At 39.8% G+C, this 17212-nt stretch overlaps 1 protein-coding gene across 1 annotated transcript in view; it reads left to right on the top strand.

Moving 5' to 3' along the window:
- The window catches only part of EDIL3 (EGF like repeats and discoidin domains 3), a 401517-nt gene that overhangs the window by 129282 nt on the left and 255023 nt on the right, over positions 1–17212 (top strand). Inside the window, exon 5 of the mRNA XM_075542664.1 lies at positions 13541–13654. Within this exon, the coding sequence (XP_075398779.1) occupies positions 13541–13654 (114 nt within the window). The remainder of the gene's footprint in view (positions 1–13540; positions 13655–17212) is intronic.

The raw sequence follows: 17212 nt of genomic DNA, 5'->3' as shown, positions 1-17212 counted from the left end.
CTTCTTAAATTTGAGGCTTTTTTTTTCAGATTACTGCCCTTAGTAAGTAAAAATTATCAATGAATTATAAGGAAAGGTTTGTATTTGATATATTCTGATTAAAGAATGTGGATGTTAATTCCCTACTTTAGTACTAGAGCAGGGGACCAGATCAAAGGGGAATTCACGCATACAAGATTAAACATATGCTGCACTGGTCCCAAAAATGATGTAGGGAGATCCTCTAAATAATTCTGGTTATAAAGTAATTAAATTCAACATAGGAGTAGGAGAACACGATTCCTAGAAATTCAGCACCGTGTTATTCAGTCTTAAAAGGGAAGTTGTAAGAAAACATAGTCTTTTAGATAAGGAAAAAAGAGAGAAGGTCAAATTTTAAAAGGCAGTAACTCATAGAAGGTCTGGCAAATGTTTAATAGCTAATGGGAAGCTCAGGGAAGATGCGTTGTTAAGGATCAAAATAAGCCCTTGCCTGGCTAATTAGCAGTCAGTAACAATATGCACGGAAGGAAAGACAGCCCGAGGGAAAGGGTAAGAAAGTCGTGAAATTATGTCTTTGCAAAAGAATAAATAAAACTGTAGAGTGGTGCCCTTGTAATTTACTCAAACGAGCATACCCTGCCAAAATGCTCCTTGCTTTTGTTCATGGGTCTTGGGTACACTTGAGCATGAAAAGGAGGTTGTTTCATGGTTGAATTAAATTATTGTCCTCGTCTTTACCAAGGAGGGGGTTAGATGGATTTCTGTCTCCGGATGAATCAGATGTTCTCTTCTAAAGCTTGGTCTCTGTTCAAGACATTTTAAGCCAAGTTGGCAATTTGAATAGCTAAGCTCTAGGGCCCATGTGGCATCCACCTGAGGAATGGTAGGGGAACTCAAGGGTGAAATTGGTACTCCGATGTGGCAGGGGAGCCACTTGCTGTTTTTCCAGATTGCAAAGGTGAGCCCACGGAAAGACTCTTAAAGGGAAGGCAGGACAGACAGCAGGAAGGAAGGAAAGGACCACAGAAAGAACGGAATCCCTAGATGGCCCCAGGAATTTAAAGTGAGAAATCTCCATTTCATCTCTGGCAACCTGGAATTGTCTATAATGAAGAATAGAATTATAAGACATTTAACACAATTAGCTGAGAAAAAGCAACATGACTTCCATGGGAATAAATGATTTTAGGCAACATATTTTTTCAGGATATAAAGAAATAGTAAATATAATTTAGATTTTTTCAAAAATCTTACAATTCCCAAGGAAATTTGGGTGACTTGAAGGCTATAATTTGTGCAATATTAGATCAGACAGATAGCTAGGAAAAAGAATGAGACTCCCTGGGCATATTTCAGGATGTAGATATTTGTCAGGTGAACTCTCCAAGAGATAAAATATTCAGAATTATCTTAATGAATATATGCATTTTTCAATTGACAGAAAATGACTTGTATAGTAAAAGCTCTGTAACATAGGTCAACATTATTTATTGTAGTAATCAACTAAACTAGAGAGAGCCTGAAATGGGACCTTTACGCATATTCATACAATGGTTGTGTACCACAATGCTTTAAAAGATCAGGGGTCCATATTACACTTATAAGATGAACTGACCAAGCAAACTAAATGCTGCCAATTGATGCCTGTCTTACGGTGACACTGTAGGACAGAATGGAGCTTTCCGCTAGGGTTCTAAGCCCGTCAAATGTGTGGAAGCCGACCGCCGCATCTCTCCCCCGCATAGCAAACCAATGGGCTGAAACTATTGATATTTGATTAGCAGCTTGGTGCTTGACCATTGGGCTACTCGGGTTTGGGTTATATATATTTAATGCAATTACTTATGACAGAGTCAAGGACCTGAGAAATACTGTAAATGACATTTTAGGTTCAAAATACTCTTGTGTCCAACGATTTGCCCACATCACCTATTTTCCTTTTTTCCTTTACTTATTTTCTTCTTCCTTCAACAGAACATAAACAAAACCATTCACACAAGAAAGCCCATTTTAAGAAATATGAATGTTATGAATGCACACTGGACAATCTGTGTGTAGCTTCCCTCAACATCATTGTCTAGAAGTTGAACTAGTTTAGAGATAAGAAGGTGAACTTCAATGGCTTGAAGGTGAACAAGTGGCCATCTAGCTCAGAAGCAACAAAGCCCACATGGAAGAAGCACACCAGCCTGTGTGATCATGTGGTTCCAAAGGGATCAGTTATCAAGAATCAAACAACAAAAAGTCATATCATTGAGTGCAAACCTCCATGATACGATCGCTGAGGACAAACGGGTGCATAAGCAAATGTGGCGAAGAACGCTTATGGTGCCCAGCTATCAAAAGAGATAGTGTCTGGGGTCTTAAAGGCTTGAAGGTGAACAAGTGGCCATCTAGCTCAGAAGCAACAAAGCCCACATGGAAGAAGCACACCAGCCTGTGTGATCATGTGGTTCCAAAGGGATCAGTTATCAAGAATCAAACAACAAAAAGTCATATCATTGAGTGCAAACCTCCATGATACGATCGCTGAGGACAAACGGGTGCATAAGCAAATGTGGCGAAGAAAGCTTATGGTGCCCAGCTATCAAAAGAGATAGTGTCTGGGGTCTTAAAGTCTTGAAGGTGAACAAGTGGCCATCTAGCTCAGAAGCAACAAAGCCCACATGGAAGAAGCGCACCAGCCTGTGCGATCACGAAATGTTGAAGGGATCAGGTATAAGGCATCATCAAAAATAAAAAATCTTACCATAGTGAATGAAGGGGGAAGTGCAGAGTGGAGACCCAAAGCCCATTTGTTGGACAATGGAGATCCCCTCCAAGATAAGTCTAGAGGAGGAGATGAGTCAGTCAGGGTGCGACGTAGCACCGATGAAGAATACAGCTTTCCTCCAGTTCCTAAATGCTTCCTCCCTCCCACCCCCACTATCATGATCCGAATTCTACCTTGCAAGTCTGGATAGAGCAGAGGTTGTACACTGGTGCAGATAGGAGCTGGAGACACAGGGAATTCAGGGTGGATGATATCTTCAGGACCAGGGGTGTGAGGGGTGATACTGGGAGTATAGACGGTGAGTGGTTTGGAAAGCGGGGGAGCGATTACAAAGATCTACATGTGACCTCCTCCCTGGGGGACGGACAACAGAAAAGGGGATGAAGGGAGATGTCGGACAGGGCAAGATATGACAAAATAATAATTTATAAATTATCAAGGGCTCATGGGGGGCGGGGAGAGAGGGGAAAAAGAGGACTTTTTGCAAAGGGCTTAAGTGGAGAGCAAATGCTTCGAAAATGATGAGGGCAAAGAATGTACAGATGTGCTTTATACAATTGATGTATCTGTATGTATGGATTGTGATAAGAGTTGTGTGAGTCCCTAATAAAATGTTAAGAAAAAGAAGGTGAACTTCAATGGTTTTTGTTTATGTAGTGAGACATTGAAATTCAAATAAGACCCTTGACTAGCAATTCAGTTTTTAATTTAAAAAAATTCTCAGTGGACATTCACAGAGAAATAGCCCAGATGTGGTTTAGCCACATACACCTTGTCCCTCCCCTTCAGCAAAGAACAAACCAGTCAGGTAAAAGGTGATTTTGTTGCTAGGTGCCATCCAGCAGGCTCCAACCCATAGCAACCTCCAGCACAGCCGAACAAAGCAGAGCATGCTCCTGTACTCTCCTCACAATGCTTTCTATGCCTGAGCTTATTCATGCAACCACTGGGTCAATCCATCTTCTTGAGGGCCTTACTCGTTTTTTGCTGCTCTTATACTTTATAAAAAATGAAGTCCTTATCCAAGGACTGGTCTCTCCTGAAAATTATGTCTTAAGTATGTCAGACAAAGTTTTGGCATCATTGCCTCCAGGGAGAACTCTGGCCTTCCTTCTTCCACTACAGAGCTCTTGGTCCTTTTGGCAGTCCATGATACTTTCAGTATTCTTCTCCAGCACGTTAATTCAAATGCACCAGGTCTTTGGTCTCCCTTATTCACTGAGCTTTCACGTGCATGTCACGTTATGAAGAATACTATGAATAAATCCAGGTATACCTTAGTCCTCAAAGTAACATCCTTGTTTTTCAATACCCTTAAGAGGTCTTGTGCAGCAGCTTTACCTAAAGCAATATGTCTTTTGATCGCTTGACTTTTGCTTCCATGAGTATTGATTGTGGATCCAAGCAAGACAACATCCTTGACAACGTCATCCCTTTCTCCATTTATCATGATGTTAGTCATTGGTACACTTTTGAGGATTTGATTCTTGTTGACATTTAGTTGTTAATCACACTGAAGGCTAGAATCCTTGATCTTCATTTGCAAGTGTTTCAAGACCTGCTCACTTTCAGCAAGCAAGGTTGTGCCATCTTCCTAATGTAGCTATCTCCATACTGTAGGTTGTTAATAAACCTTCTTCCCATCCCAGTGCCACATTTGACTTCATCTAATCCAGCTTCTCTGATTATTTGCTCAGCATACGGTTTGAGCAAGTAGGACGAGAGGACACAACCTTGACGAACACCGTTCCTGATTTCAAACCATGCAGTATGCTCTTGCTCTGTTTGCAGTCTTACCTCTTGATTCATGTACAAGTTCCAAATGAGCACAATGAAAAGTTTTGGAATTTCCATTCTTCTCAAGGTTCTCCACAGTTTATTGTGGTCCGCAGAGTTGAATGCCTGATCATAGTCTATGAAACACAGCAAACATCTTTCTAATATTCTCTGCCTTGAGCCAAGGCCCATCTGATATTAGCAATGATATACCTTGTTCCACATGCTCTCCTGAATCCAGTCTGAACTGGCAGTTCCCTCCCAAAGTACTACTGCAACCATTGTTGGGGATGTTAAGCAAAATTTTGTCCAGTTCAGCATGGCCATCTGGAGAAAAAGTAAGCAGCATTCCTGGGGGATTATCACAGAAAGGAAAACTCATAAATCCCTAGTAAGAAACAGTGGTTCTATGTAGACAAACAGGAAGCAAAACTAGGTGGTCAACACCCTCCCCCTTGTTTGCATTTGGGTGGATAATGGTTCTGATCATTGTCGGCCCTCCTCAAGGAGTGCTCATGGGCCCATACTAGAGAGGTGGGAGTGCAACCCTCCTACCCAATAGCCAATCACATATGCCCTTCTCTTCCTACCTGGTGAGAACATGTGAGCCTGATCTATCCTTCAAACTACTGGATGCTGGCATCTGCCCCATCCACTCATGTGCCTGCCACCACTCAAGCTTGGTGGTTCATGGTATCCATCTCTATGCTGTCAGGGTAGTGATAGGAACACATGCTTGTTCAGCCTACACCCACATCACCCCTCCTACTCAGTGATGGGTGGCATGTATTCTCCTTGCCAGACTAGTGCCTGGAGGAGGGAGACCCCTCCCTGCCCCTGTTGCCCAGCTAACTCAATGAAGGTCGGTGGGTATAAACCCCTGTGCTATTCTTTTAGTGACTGGTGCCTCATGTATTTTCTCTCTGAGTCCAGCAAATAGTTCTTCAGACAATCAATAACACATGTGAATTTTCTCAACACCCATACTCCAGTAACCAGCTGGACAGGCACATGACTTCATCAACAATACCAGTTACTGTCTGAGAGCTAACATATACACCTAAGACAAAAGATAAGGAGATATTCTTATTCCTTAGTTCAAGATCTATCTGGCAGCAGGGTCACCTATTAAAACATATCAACAAAAACAAAAAGATCACAAAGCAAGCACACATGCAATCAATAACAGAAAATACGAAAATAGATTGAAACTTTAAATGCCCCAGAGACAGCAAATAATAAATCATGTGAAGAAACGGGGTCAGTAAAGAGGCAGAAAAATGTCTTGAGGACACAACAGTAATAGAATTACCTCATACAAAATTCAAGACATATATAGGATCTTCAATGACAACAAGTAAATCAATCAAGACAACAATGAAAATCAAGGAAAACAAATAAAATGCCAGAATAATTCAGGGAAACTATACAAGAACAAGATCACAAATAATAAAGTGACTTACACAAACATAGCAATTAGAAATCCAAACTACCCCCAAATTATCAGAAATAAGGTACTCAATGGAAGGACAAAGAAAGAAAATTGAATCAATGGAAGAAAAAATAAGCAATATAATAGGAAAATCCCTTGGTACTAATTTGTTTAAAGAATTATCAGAAAATTAATGAAGGAAAACTTGACTTATTTGGGATATTATATATAATAGGGATTTCAGAAGACGAATAGGGGAGGAGAAACACATACATTTTTAGATCTTTTTTTTTTTTTTGCAGAAAGCTTCCCTAACATCAAGAAAAGTTAGAAGATTTTCAAGTAGTAAGTTCAGTGAGTCTCATACAGAATAGGCCCCAACTGAAGCCTCAAAGTAAGACCACAATAAAACAGTTGAAAACCAGACACTGAACATTTATGGGAGCAGCTTATGAAACCTGGTGTGCTACCTCCAAGGGGCAGTAGTTGATTCAGCGCTTATCTCTCAGTAGAAACCATGCAGACAAGAAAGTAATGGATACATAGCCCTAAAAGAAAAGAACAAAATTTTCTTACAAAAATAAATATTAAAACTAACATTTTCCCAATAAATAGAGATTTTAAAGGAATTAGTAAAAATAAGATCAACCTTACAACATCCATTTTCAACCTGTGGATGATGACCCCTTTGGAGGTCTAACGACCCTTCACAGGGGTTGCCCAATTCATAACAGTAGCAAAATTACAATTATGATGTAGGAACAAAAATAATTTTATGGTTGGGGGGAGGTGTCACCAAAGCATGAACTGTATTAGAGGGTCACAGCATTACAAAGGATAAGAACCACTGCCCTACAAGAAACATCAAAGGGAATCCTTTGGACCGAGAAGTAACATCAGACAATAACTTGAAGTTAAAATGCACAACCTCATCAAGCAGAAACCAACTCAAATACAGAATTCTAAAGAAGTAAAATAAAATTGAACACAGGAAATGAGATTTTATCTATATATGAAGACAACTTCAAAAAATTAGCAGGAAATAGAGTGTCTTCATGGGGAGGACATTCAGGGATATCAAAATAAAGCAGACTGTTTTAAATGTAGGAAGATAAATTTATATTTCAGTGATTCAAAAAGAAAATAAATATTCTCATGTAAAGAAAAATGAAGTTCACAATACTCAGTGAACACAAAATCAAAACCAATGAAGGATAAAAAAGAAAATAACAACTACAAAATACAAACAACAACAAAAGAAAGCAGCACAGAAATTTAACTGAAACAAATAAGTCCTTACCACACACAAAAACACATGTACATATTCAACATAATAAAATGGTATTACTACATTCATACCTATTGATAATCACACTGTAAAAAATTTAAATGTCAAGAGGCAAAGAGTGGCAAAATGGATTTAAAAAAAGACTGATCCACATGTTGCCTCCCAGAATCATGCCTTAGACACAGAGACATAAAGAGATTCAGAATCAAAAGATGGGCACGTGCATATATATCAAGAAAATAGTAACTGAAAGAGAGCAGGAGTGGCAGTAATAAGCTCTGATAAAATAAACCAAGTCAAAACCTATTATAAAGGACAGAGAAGGTATAGTATAATTATTAAATGTCACTCCACTAAGGGGGCATAACTATAGATATATATGTATCCAATGACATGACTAAAAATTCATAAAACATACTTAAATTGAAAAGTGAAAGATACACTTTCCCAATAATAGTAGGATATGTACGCAGTTATATAGGCAAATGTGGATATATATGAATAGGAAAGCATAGTAGCAAATGCAATTAACATGTTTTATGGTTTAATTGTGTCCCCTCAAATGCTATGTCAGCATTGCTGGGCTGTGATTCTCTAACTTGACAATTACATAATGACGTAATTTGGAAGTTATGTAATATCCCTTCATGAAGTGCTTTGATGTGGTCAGCCAACGAATTGCAGAGAAATTAGGAGCTGGCTTAAACCCTTTAATCTTATAAACCCCTTGATCTTTTGTATGGGGAGTTTACCTGGGGTGTGGCAACACCTTTTATCCTACAATGGGTAAAAGGAAAAAGAAGCAACCTGAAAGAAAGGCATCTACAAGTACCAAGAAAGAAGAGTCAGAAACCAATAACAGCCTTTTGTTTGGGGCCTGGCTCTGAGAACTGTCTAGATCCATGGTTCACTTGATGCAATACACACGTAGGTCTCTGGAAAACACTAGACCCACCTATTTTGGAGAGGCACTAGTTACTGTTCTCCAGAGATAGCAACCTGAAATACCCTCTGAACTTGGAATTGAATATGGCCTTGTTGATCACTATTCCACCAAATAATGCATTGATTTATAAAATAAGCAATGGCGTTTGTGATTAATGAACACCCTTAAATACTTAACTACGTATGCCTGAATAGGCAATGTTGACCAAGAAGCAAAGACAGTGAGACAAGGAGAGGAAGGGAGGCTAGCTCAATGGAAACAGCACAAACAAAACGGAAGCAATGAGAATGTTAGCACCGTATGGAAATTGTATCCAAAGTGTGAAATAATTTCTTTAAAATGGTTAAAGAGGTACCAAATCTGCTGTCTAAACTTTCACCTAAAACACACTTTTAAAAAAATAAAGGGAAGGATCGAGGCAAAATGTCAGGCTGCTCTGAAGGAATACTAAATATGACCAAATATGGGAATTCCTATTTCATAGGGAAACAGTTGTGTCAAAATTTTCTTAGCAAAAAATAACCTATCGCAAATACATTTTCAATAAATATAGATGTTTTTCTGGGACTAATACTCTCTTGATCTATCAAAAATGAGATGTGTGTGATTTATTACAAAGATGCTAATTTTCATTTCCTTATATTATATCCTTTGATCATTTATATCTAGTCCTTAATTAACTATGATTTATACAAAATTGAGGTTGATTTCATTTCGATTGCCTGCCATGTTAATCACAGTGCAAATAGCCTTTCACTGTTTAAAGGACTTCTGCATTATACTGATGCATAAAAGCTTCTGTGTCATTTGCATTTGCTCTTTAGCCTGCCTTTTACTAGATATGTGCATATGCAAAAATGCATTCTTAGTAGTGCTATTAAATGTAAGTTTAAATTCACCACAGAACATGATATCATTTAAAATAGTATTATGCAATTTCGATTACCATATTTCTTTGAGTTAAAAAGGTTGAAAAATGCACTTGTAAACAATGGAAAGGTCATTCTTTATCAAAAATTGAACATGACTGTGAAAGCATTTTAACCTCTTCAAACACAATCCAAATGCATACCCCTCCTGTTAACCTCTGGGGAAAGGTGTGAGCTGTTGTTGATTGTAAAGTCTGCTGTTCTTAATTACAACATGCTTTGGTGATGATTGCGGCTCTGACCTGATGAACAAATATCTGGAAGGTTTAAAGGTCGATTTGTCTCGATTAAACTCACCATCACATGTTCTAAATACTATTTATTGCTCTGAGATATGGAAAATTTAATGAAGCAAACAACAAAATTGCGTGACTCTCATTCATAGGGTCTATCATGACTCTTGGTTGTTCCCCCATTGCTGGCTAAGAAAACTTCCTTCAATTAACCTTTGAAAGCAGGAGGAGTCACACTTGGATCTGTTTTAGGCTTAGAAGGAGACGACAGAGAGAGAGCCCCTTACCTGAACATTAAAGTAGATTTTGTACTTCTTAGCACCAAATATTATATGAGTCTCTAGAGTATTGTCTATTATTTTACGTATTTTTTAAGTCTTTCCCAAATATGACTTCATTGGAAGCCAACAAACCTAACAGAAGCTCAAACCAAGCTCATTGTCACTAAGCTGATGCAGACTCATAGAGACCCTTAGGTAGGGAAGAACTGCCCCCTGTGGATTTCGGAGACTGAACTCTTTATGGGAGAAGAAAACCCTGAACCAGGAATTATTTCTAAAGGACCAGGGAGCAAAGGATATTTTCACATCCATATTCAATATTTTAGTGATAAAGGAAAATGCCAGATTCTTTCTGCTAGTTCTACGGTCTCATCATGACCTTGTCTCTGTCCGTATCCTCAGATTTGAATCCAAACACTGTCCTTCACAATCTCTCTACTCCTGACAAACTGGACTACTTGTACCACAAACATTCCATTTCCAAATTGTAATTTATTCTGGCCTCCTGCACGGAAAAGTACTACCAAGATCTTCTTTCTGTGCTTGTTAATCCTGTCTTTCAAAGATCAATTTATAGTGCCCATAAGCTGTCTTCTAAAGACATCAATACTCAATAGGTTCTCTATAAGGAAAAAAAACATTCAAAGTCTAATTTGCAAAATAAGGCAATGCATTTAAGAAGACATGAGGATGTAACGTCTTATCAGCCACCGACATGTTCTCATCTAAGACACTGTTTTAACAGATGTGATACAGGGGGAAAGCATAGGGAACGTATTCCAAGTAGCCAAAGTCGCTGATTTACATTAATTGCATTCCATTGACACAGTGCCATTGCCTTGCTCTGAGCTGGCAGCAAAATAAACAGCAAGATGATTTTCCTGCCAATTTTAAATTTTAATGAAAACATTTTGCAAGGTAGCAAGCGAAATTTTGATGACTAAGTTAGGTCTTTCATCACATGAGAAAATAATGAATTATGATGTGACCTTTTTCTTGCTCATTTGGTTCCTCTTTTTTCACCCTCCTTCCTTTGCTCCCTCTGTCCTTCCCACATCCATCCTCCCTTCCTGCCCCACATATTTCTTTTTTGGTGCTATTTAGGATTTGTATTTTGCAAATTATAATTCATTTTAGAGATGATCAGGTTCAGATTTTATCCTGTTATTTAAAATACAAGTTATTTCAATTTTTTCTGAGAAGAATCATGAATTATCTCCATTTGGAATGGTTGATGTGTTAGCCTGGGCTGACTAGAGAAACAAATTCATATATACTCATATGTGTTTAGGAAAGAGTTCTATATCAAGAGTCTTTGTTCATTAAGAAAACATCCCAAACCAGTTCAGATCAAGTCCGTAAGTCCAATATCAGCTCATATGTCCAATACTAGTTCATAAATTCCTCTTTTGACTCACGCAGCCATGCAATAATGCCAAATGCAGGAAGATCACAGGCCAGTGGGTGGAAAGTCTTGTAGATCCAGTGGCGGTATTAGCATCTCAGCGCTGGCAGGGGTCTCCATGTAGCTCCTCCAGCTCCCAGGGCTCTTGCTGCATCAGCGTAGCTCCATCAGGCTCCTGCTCAGTAATGTTTCCCAGGGAATGAGTGATTGTCCCACATCCAGGGAGCCATTTATCTCCTTAGCACCTCCAAATGAGATCAACAAGCTGCAACCTGATGGACAGGTTAAACTCCACCCCATTCACTCTTAACTCTCAAATTGACAACAGATTATGCAACTACCACAGTTGACATATTAGAAAAGATCCCTTTTAAGTACAAAATCATTACCTGCATAAGGAAATTGAAACTATAGTTTCTACACTGTATTTTGAATGAGATAATACCAACTCTACTTTCAGGAGACAATCCTCTGTAGACAAAAGAGATGGTAAGAAAGGACAGAATTGTTTTATTTTGTATTTTTAAGGTATTTTTCTAGTTTGATATTTGGAGATACGTTAAGAATAATATTTCTGTGAGCACTATGAGAGCCCAGAACTTTGTGAATACTTTTTGACACATTGTAGTGAATCTGAAGATCAGTTATACATTCAAAATAAAGAAAAGTGAGATTTTTTTTGTTTTTTTTAAACTGTGCTCCCTGTAATTAGAACTCTTTTAGGAGAAGGCCTTGCAAGAAATACTTACTGGACACTCATTGCCTTCCACAGTAGCCCTGCACTGCTCACTGGGCTCCTATGCACAAGGCCAGCGGTTCTAAACCTGGAAAGAAAGAATGCGCTTTCTACTCCTATGAAAACCCACAGGGAAGTTCTCTTTTGTTTTATATGAATTGGAATTGACTTGGCAATGCATTTGAATTTGACTTGCCTCCCCAGGCGCTGTGGTGGTGGCACTGTTGGGTAAATTGGGACTACACGCCTCAAGAGTGGCTGTTCAAAGTCATCTAGCCCCTTCCTGGGAGAAAGGTGAAGCTGTTTGCTGCCTAAAACCCCATGTAGGGTGCCACGAGTCAGGAGCTTCTGAAATGCTGGTGGCATACCTGCCCGCACTGCAGCCACATGCAAGCCACCACAGGACAACGAGCTGACAATGAGTGGTGGTTGACTGGATTCGTCATTATCTATTTATTTATTTCTCTGCTCAAAAGCACCTTCCTGGTCCCTGTTGTACAAAATTAATATGGAAATTGGGATAACTTTCTAAATGTTTTATATTTCATCTGCTTTTACATCAGGTATAATAATGATCTATCAAAGGTAAGTCCCTTTAGTCATCCTAACTTTAGAAACACTTGAATGAGATTAGGAAGTGATCATCATTTGCATTTATTATACTTTGCATGTAACGAGCTGTAGCTATTACCTCTAATTTGCTTCTCATAGCATTCATCAAAGGCGAACTATTTAGAAACTAAAACATCTCTGTCAGAATTTTAATGAATTAAGATGGAACGAGACAGTGTTAATTGGCAGTTATTGCTGCAGGGAAGGTTGCAGGTCTTGTAAGTGAGAGAAATTCCTCTCTCTATCAGTGTTAATTTGTTTGATTTAATTCTATGGATACACTAAATATTTCCCCAAACTGTTCTATTTTCAGAAATGGGAGAGTGATTTTGGTCTTTCTGTTGGACTTTCATCTGGATTCTCAAACCATTTGAATTTGATTTAATTTTATTGCTAACAAATCATTTTAACTAGTGTCTTAGTTATCAGGTGTCATAACAGTTATATCACAAGTCTATGACTTCAACAAGCAGAACTACATTCTTCCACAATTTAAGTGGCTAGAAGTCTATAGTCACAGCACCACTTCTAGGGCAAAGCATTCTCTCTCTGTTGATTCTCCAAGGTTCTTATCTTCCTGTCAGTTTCTCTGGGCCTAATATTTCTTGGAGATCTCTATGTATCTTGGCATCAGTCTTGGGCCCCTGGATCTAAGTTCTTAGATCAGGGATTGAAGGTCTAAGACATTCTCTTTTGTTGGTGGTAGTAAGATCTGTCTTTCTCTCTTTCTCGACTTGCTTCCCTCTCCTGCTTTCTACTGTAAGAAAAAAGGGCAATGCAGTTCATACCCCAGGGAAACCCACCATACATTGCATTACATCTGGTTACGGGTAAGCATCTCATCACAAGTCCTTTATAATTGAATGAGTGTTTACATCAGATCAGACCATGGGGATGATTACATCATTATATGATAGCCCGACTACTTAGAATCATGGCTCAGTCAAGCTGACCCATTGTTTATCTATTTATTTATTTTGGAGGAAGTGGTTTGCAAGTCAATCCATGACAACTAGCATCTGTATTATTGACTTGAGACACAAACACACAGAGCATTTCTTAGGTCGTCCTTTAATTGCCCCAAACCCTACAACATGTAATCAACTATTTTAATAAAAATCACCCTTCTCTTTTCTCTTTCTGTCAGACATAAATGAATGTGAAGCTTCGCCTTGCAGAAACGGTGGAATATGCACAGATCTTGTTGCGAACTATTCCTGTGAATGCCCAGGCGAATTCATGGGAAGAAATTGTCAATACAGTAAGTATTTAAGTACATTTTATTGCTACAGCCTTTATTCATTGTGAAAGTGGTTAAATTAATAACTTGTCCTCGTGAAGTACGCAAGTGATTGGAAAAACACATTTCATGTTTGTTACTCACGTTACTGCTGTACATATTTTCCAGGATACCTCTTACCTAGTACTCAATGTGAACTGGAGTAGCCATGCTGAGATTTGAAGTCAGGACAATACTCCCCAGAGATCCAAATCTCCTCCTCCTATAAAACCTATTTTTGACTTTGAATATATATGTGAGGTAGACTTCTACTGTCAAAATGTTTACTCTGTTTCTGACAATACATATTGGGCACTATCACCAGATATATTCTCTATCTCAAGTAAAAAGGAGGGTGCATGTTGGAAGGACCCACACGTGAGGATAAGTTTTGCACATTATTATATTTATCTTTGTGGAAGCCTGAGAAAGTAAGGACTCCAAATCATGGATGTCGTGATAGGAAAATGTGTCTAAGAGATTTATAATGAAGACAGAATGCACACCCCTCCCTAGAAAAACAAAACCCAGGCTGAACCAAACAAGATTCAAACCAACCCCTATGGACCAGTAGTAAAGCTCATGTGAGCTCAGCGTGTCTCTGGCCATCCTGCTAACGGTGTACTGGCAGCCCCGGGAGAAGCACCCACATCCCTCCTCTCTTAAGCTCCTAAGACTTGAAGTTGGCTGTACGTACGCACAAGATATTCTAAATGAATATGTTATTAATCTGAGAAAGAACAAAAATAGATTGCAGCGGATATGTGATATCTATGCAGCAAAGGCAGGATTTTTAAGTTAGCTGGAATGCCTCCTGAGCAAATCTTAGTCTTGGCACAGCTTATACCCATGGCTAGATAGAGGGATTTGTAGACACAGAGAAGGCTCCTGGGGCCACCAAGGGCTCCATATAAGAGAACAATTGGAAAGCGCTCTCTGACCATTCACCTAAAATATACTCTGTGTAGAGGACCTGCCTTCAGAACCCTGTTTAAGGAGGAGCGCCGCTCTGAGGGAGACAAGCCCCAGCTGCTGAATGACCTTACGGCAAGCTCAGTGTTCGACGTTTTCCTGGTAGATGGGATTAGCCATGTGGGGACGTGAGACCCGAAACATTGAAGTCAGAGTTAATGGGATGGGGAGGGAGGGAGCTTTCAGAGCGCTAACAAGGCCATGCGTGAGGGAATTATTTCCTAGTTCTTTATGTCGATGCCGCAGCAACTGGACACAGCCGATTAAACGTATACATGTAAAAAATAAAAGGAAGCCTATCTGATATGTCAGATGCTGAAACCTAAGCCTGAAGCCGACCCATCTCCCATCCCAAACTTCTGCTGGGGTCATCGCATTTTAGAATCTCCTCGGAAGAATGAAGTCTATTTGATTATGAAAAGGCCTTTACAAGGAAGTTCTCATTGTCATCAGTTTGTGCCTAGTGATTTTTGCCATATCTGTGTTCTTTTTTTTAATGTAGGCCCCTTGAGCCCCTCTCTTGATTTACTGATATAGAGAAACGAGACAGAGAGGTAGGTGGGAACAGTGGTGTGAAGGCCCCTCTGACTCCCTCCAGCTTCAGCAGGGAGAACACACCAACCAGTTCTCACAAGGAGAAAGCATGAATTCACCCTCCAACTTCCTTCACCCTGTGCTGCCATTACCAGTCCCTCCCAAAGCATTATACTTCTCTGCTGATTTTACTAATCCATTGAGAGCCCAAACAGAATTTATAGACATTATTCACAGTTACGAGGTCTGTCGGGGAAGCAGTCAAAACGGAAATGGAGCACATGGTTTACAATCATGAAAGGTGTATGTGAAGGTTGCATCCTTTCACCATCCTTACTCAATCTCTGTGCTGAGAAAATCATCAGAGAAACTGGATTATATGAAGAAAATCATGGCATCAGGATGGGAGGAGGCTTATAAACAACTTCAGTTACAGAGATGACACAGCCTTGCTGGCTGGAAGTGAGGAGGCCTGGAAGCACTTGCTGATGAAGATCAAGGGCTGCAGCCTTCACTGTGGATGACAACTCAATGTAAAGAAGACCCAACTCCTCACAACTGGACCAGTAGGAAACCTCCTGATAAATGGAGAAACATTTGAAGTTGTCAAAGATTTTGTCTTTCTTGTATCCAAAATCAATGCTCATGGAAGCAGCAGTCAGGAGATCAAAGGATGCGTTGCCTTAGGAACAGCTGCTGTAAGATCTTTTTAGATACTGACAAGCAGAGATGATGCTTTGAGGACTAAGCAGCACCCACCCAATCCATGGTATTCTCCATTGCCTCATGCGCATGTGAAAGTTGGACAGTGAACAAGGGAGGCCGTACAACAATTGATGCATTTGAATTGTGATGCTGGGAAGAATATTGAACGTATCATGGACCATCAAGAGGGCAAACAAATCTGTCTTGGAAGAATATGGCCAGAGGGGCCGAGAGGCAAGCATGGTAAGGCATCAGCTTACATACTTCGGGCATGTTGTCTAGAGAGCTGAGCCCCTGGAGAAGGACACTGTGCTTGGTAAAGTGGAAGAGCAGTGAGGAGAAGGCGGATTGACAGTGGCTGCCAGAGGGCTCAGGCCCAGGTAACTGTGAGGACAGTGACTTCACGCTGTTGTGCATGGGGTTGCTATGGGTGAGAATGACCGAGGGTACTTTAGAACAACAACCGAAAGGAAGGTAATAGGTTTCAAGTCAGGTTAAAATGTTAGAGATACTGTTCTTTTGTCTAGAGCCCCTCTTCTCAACCATGCTGGCAGGCATGTTTCTCCAGCCTTACCCCTCAGTTGCACAGCCCCTTGAGTCTTCCCAAGCTCCTCAGCCATTGATAAATGGTCCTCTCCACAGCGACGCAGCTTTACTAATTCAGCGGAGTGGGAAGTTCACCACTCTGTCTCACTTTCTCCGCATTGCTTCTCTGTCACTTCACTCAAGGTTCTCAGATGCACTTTATTTCTGGCTCTTCTGTATTGGTAGCCATGGATTCTCCAGTCCTACTTCTCAATTGTTTCACTTTTTACCCAGTGGAATGGCAAAACTGTCCAGTTCACAAACAAGAGTTCTCTATACCTATGTGCATGCTCCCACTCAGTCATTGGTGGGAGTTACAAAGGCTGTGGCTAAGGAGTGATGTGACCGTACCACATGTGTGGGTGAATAGAGAAGCGCATCGATAGATCCATAAATACACATGCGACACATGGATGCATAGTACATAGATATGTAGGTAGATACAAAGAGATAAATTGCAAGTAGAGTGTGCCCACATACAGAGGAGTATATTGAAGTTCACATTTCTCATTGTACGTAAATGTGAGAGGTGGCTGGCACCATGTTTCCATATCGTTGAGTCCCTTAAACTGTTACATGCTCTAACAATCTAGTAGTGTTCATCCCTGTGTCCTCACAAAGAGGCAAAAATTGTCACGTAGGGTACATTCTACAACTTATTTTGGGGGGTATTATTTAGTTTTTTTTATGAAACTATAAGGATTTATAAAATAGATATATTGATTATTTTCCCCATTGTTAACT

The sequence above is a fragment of the Tenrec ecaudatus genome, chromosome 2, assembly GCF_050624435.1.
Source record: "Tenrec ecaudatus isolate mTenEca1 chromosome 2, mTenEca1.hap1, whole genome shotgun sequence".
NCBI classification, from domain to species: Eukaryota; Metazoa; Chordata; class Mammalia; order Afrosoricida; family Tenrecidae; genus Tenrec; species Tenrec ecaudatus.
Note: the sequence above shows the minus strand (reverse complement) of the source record. Positions and strands in the feature narration are given on the sequence as shown.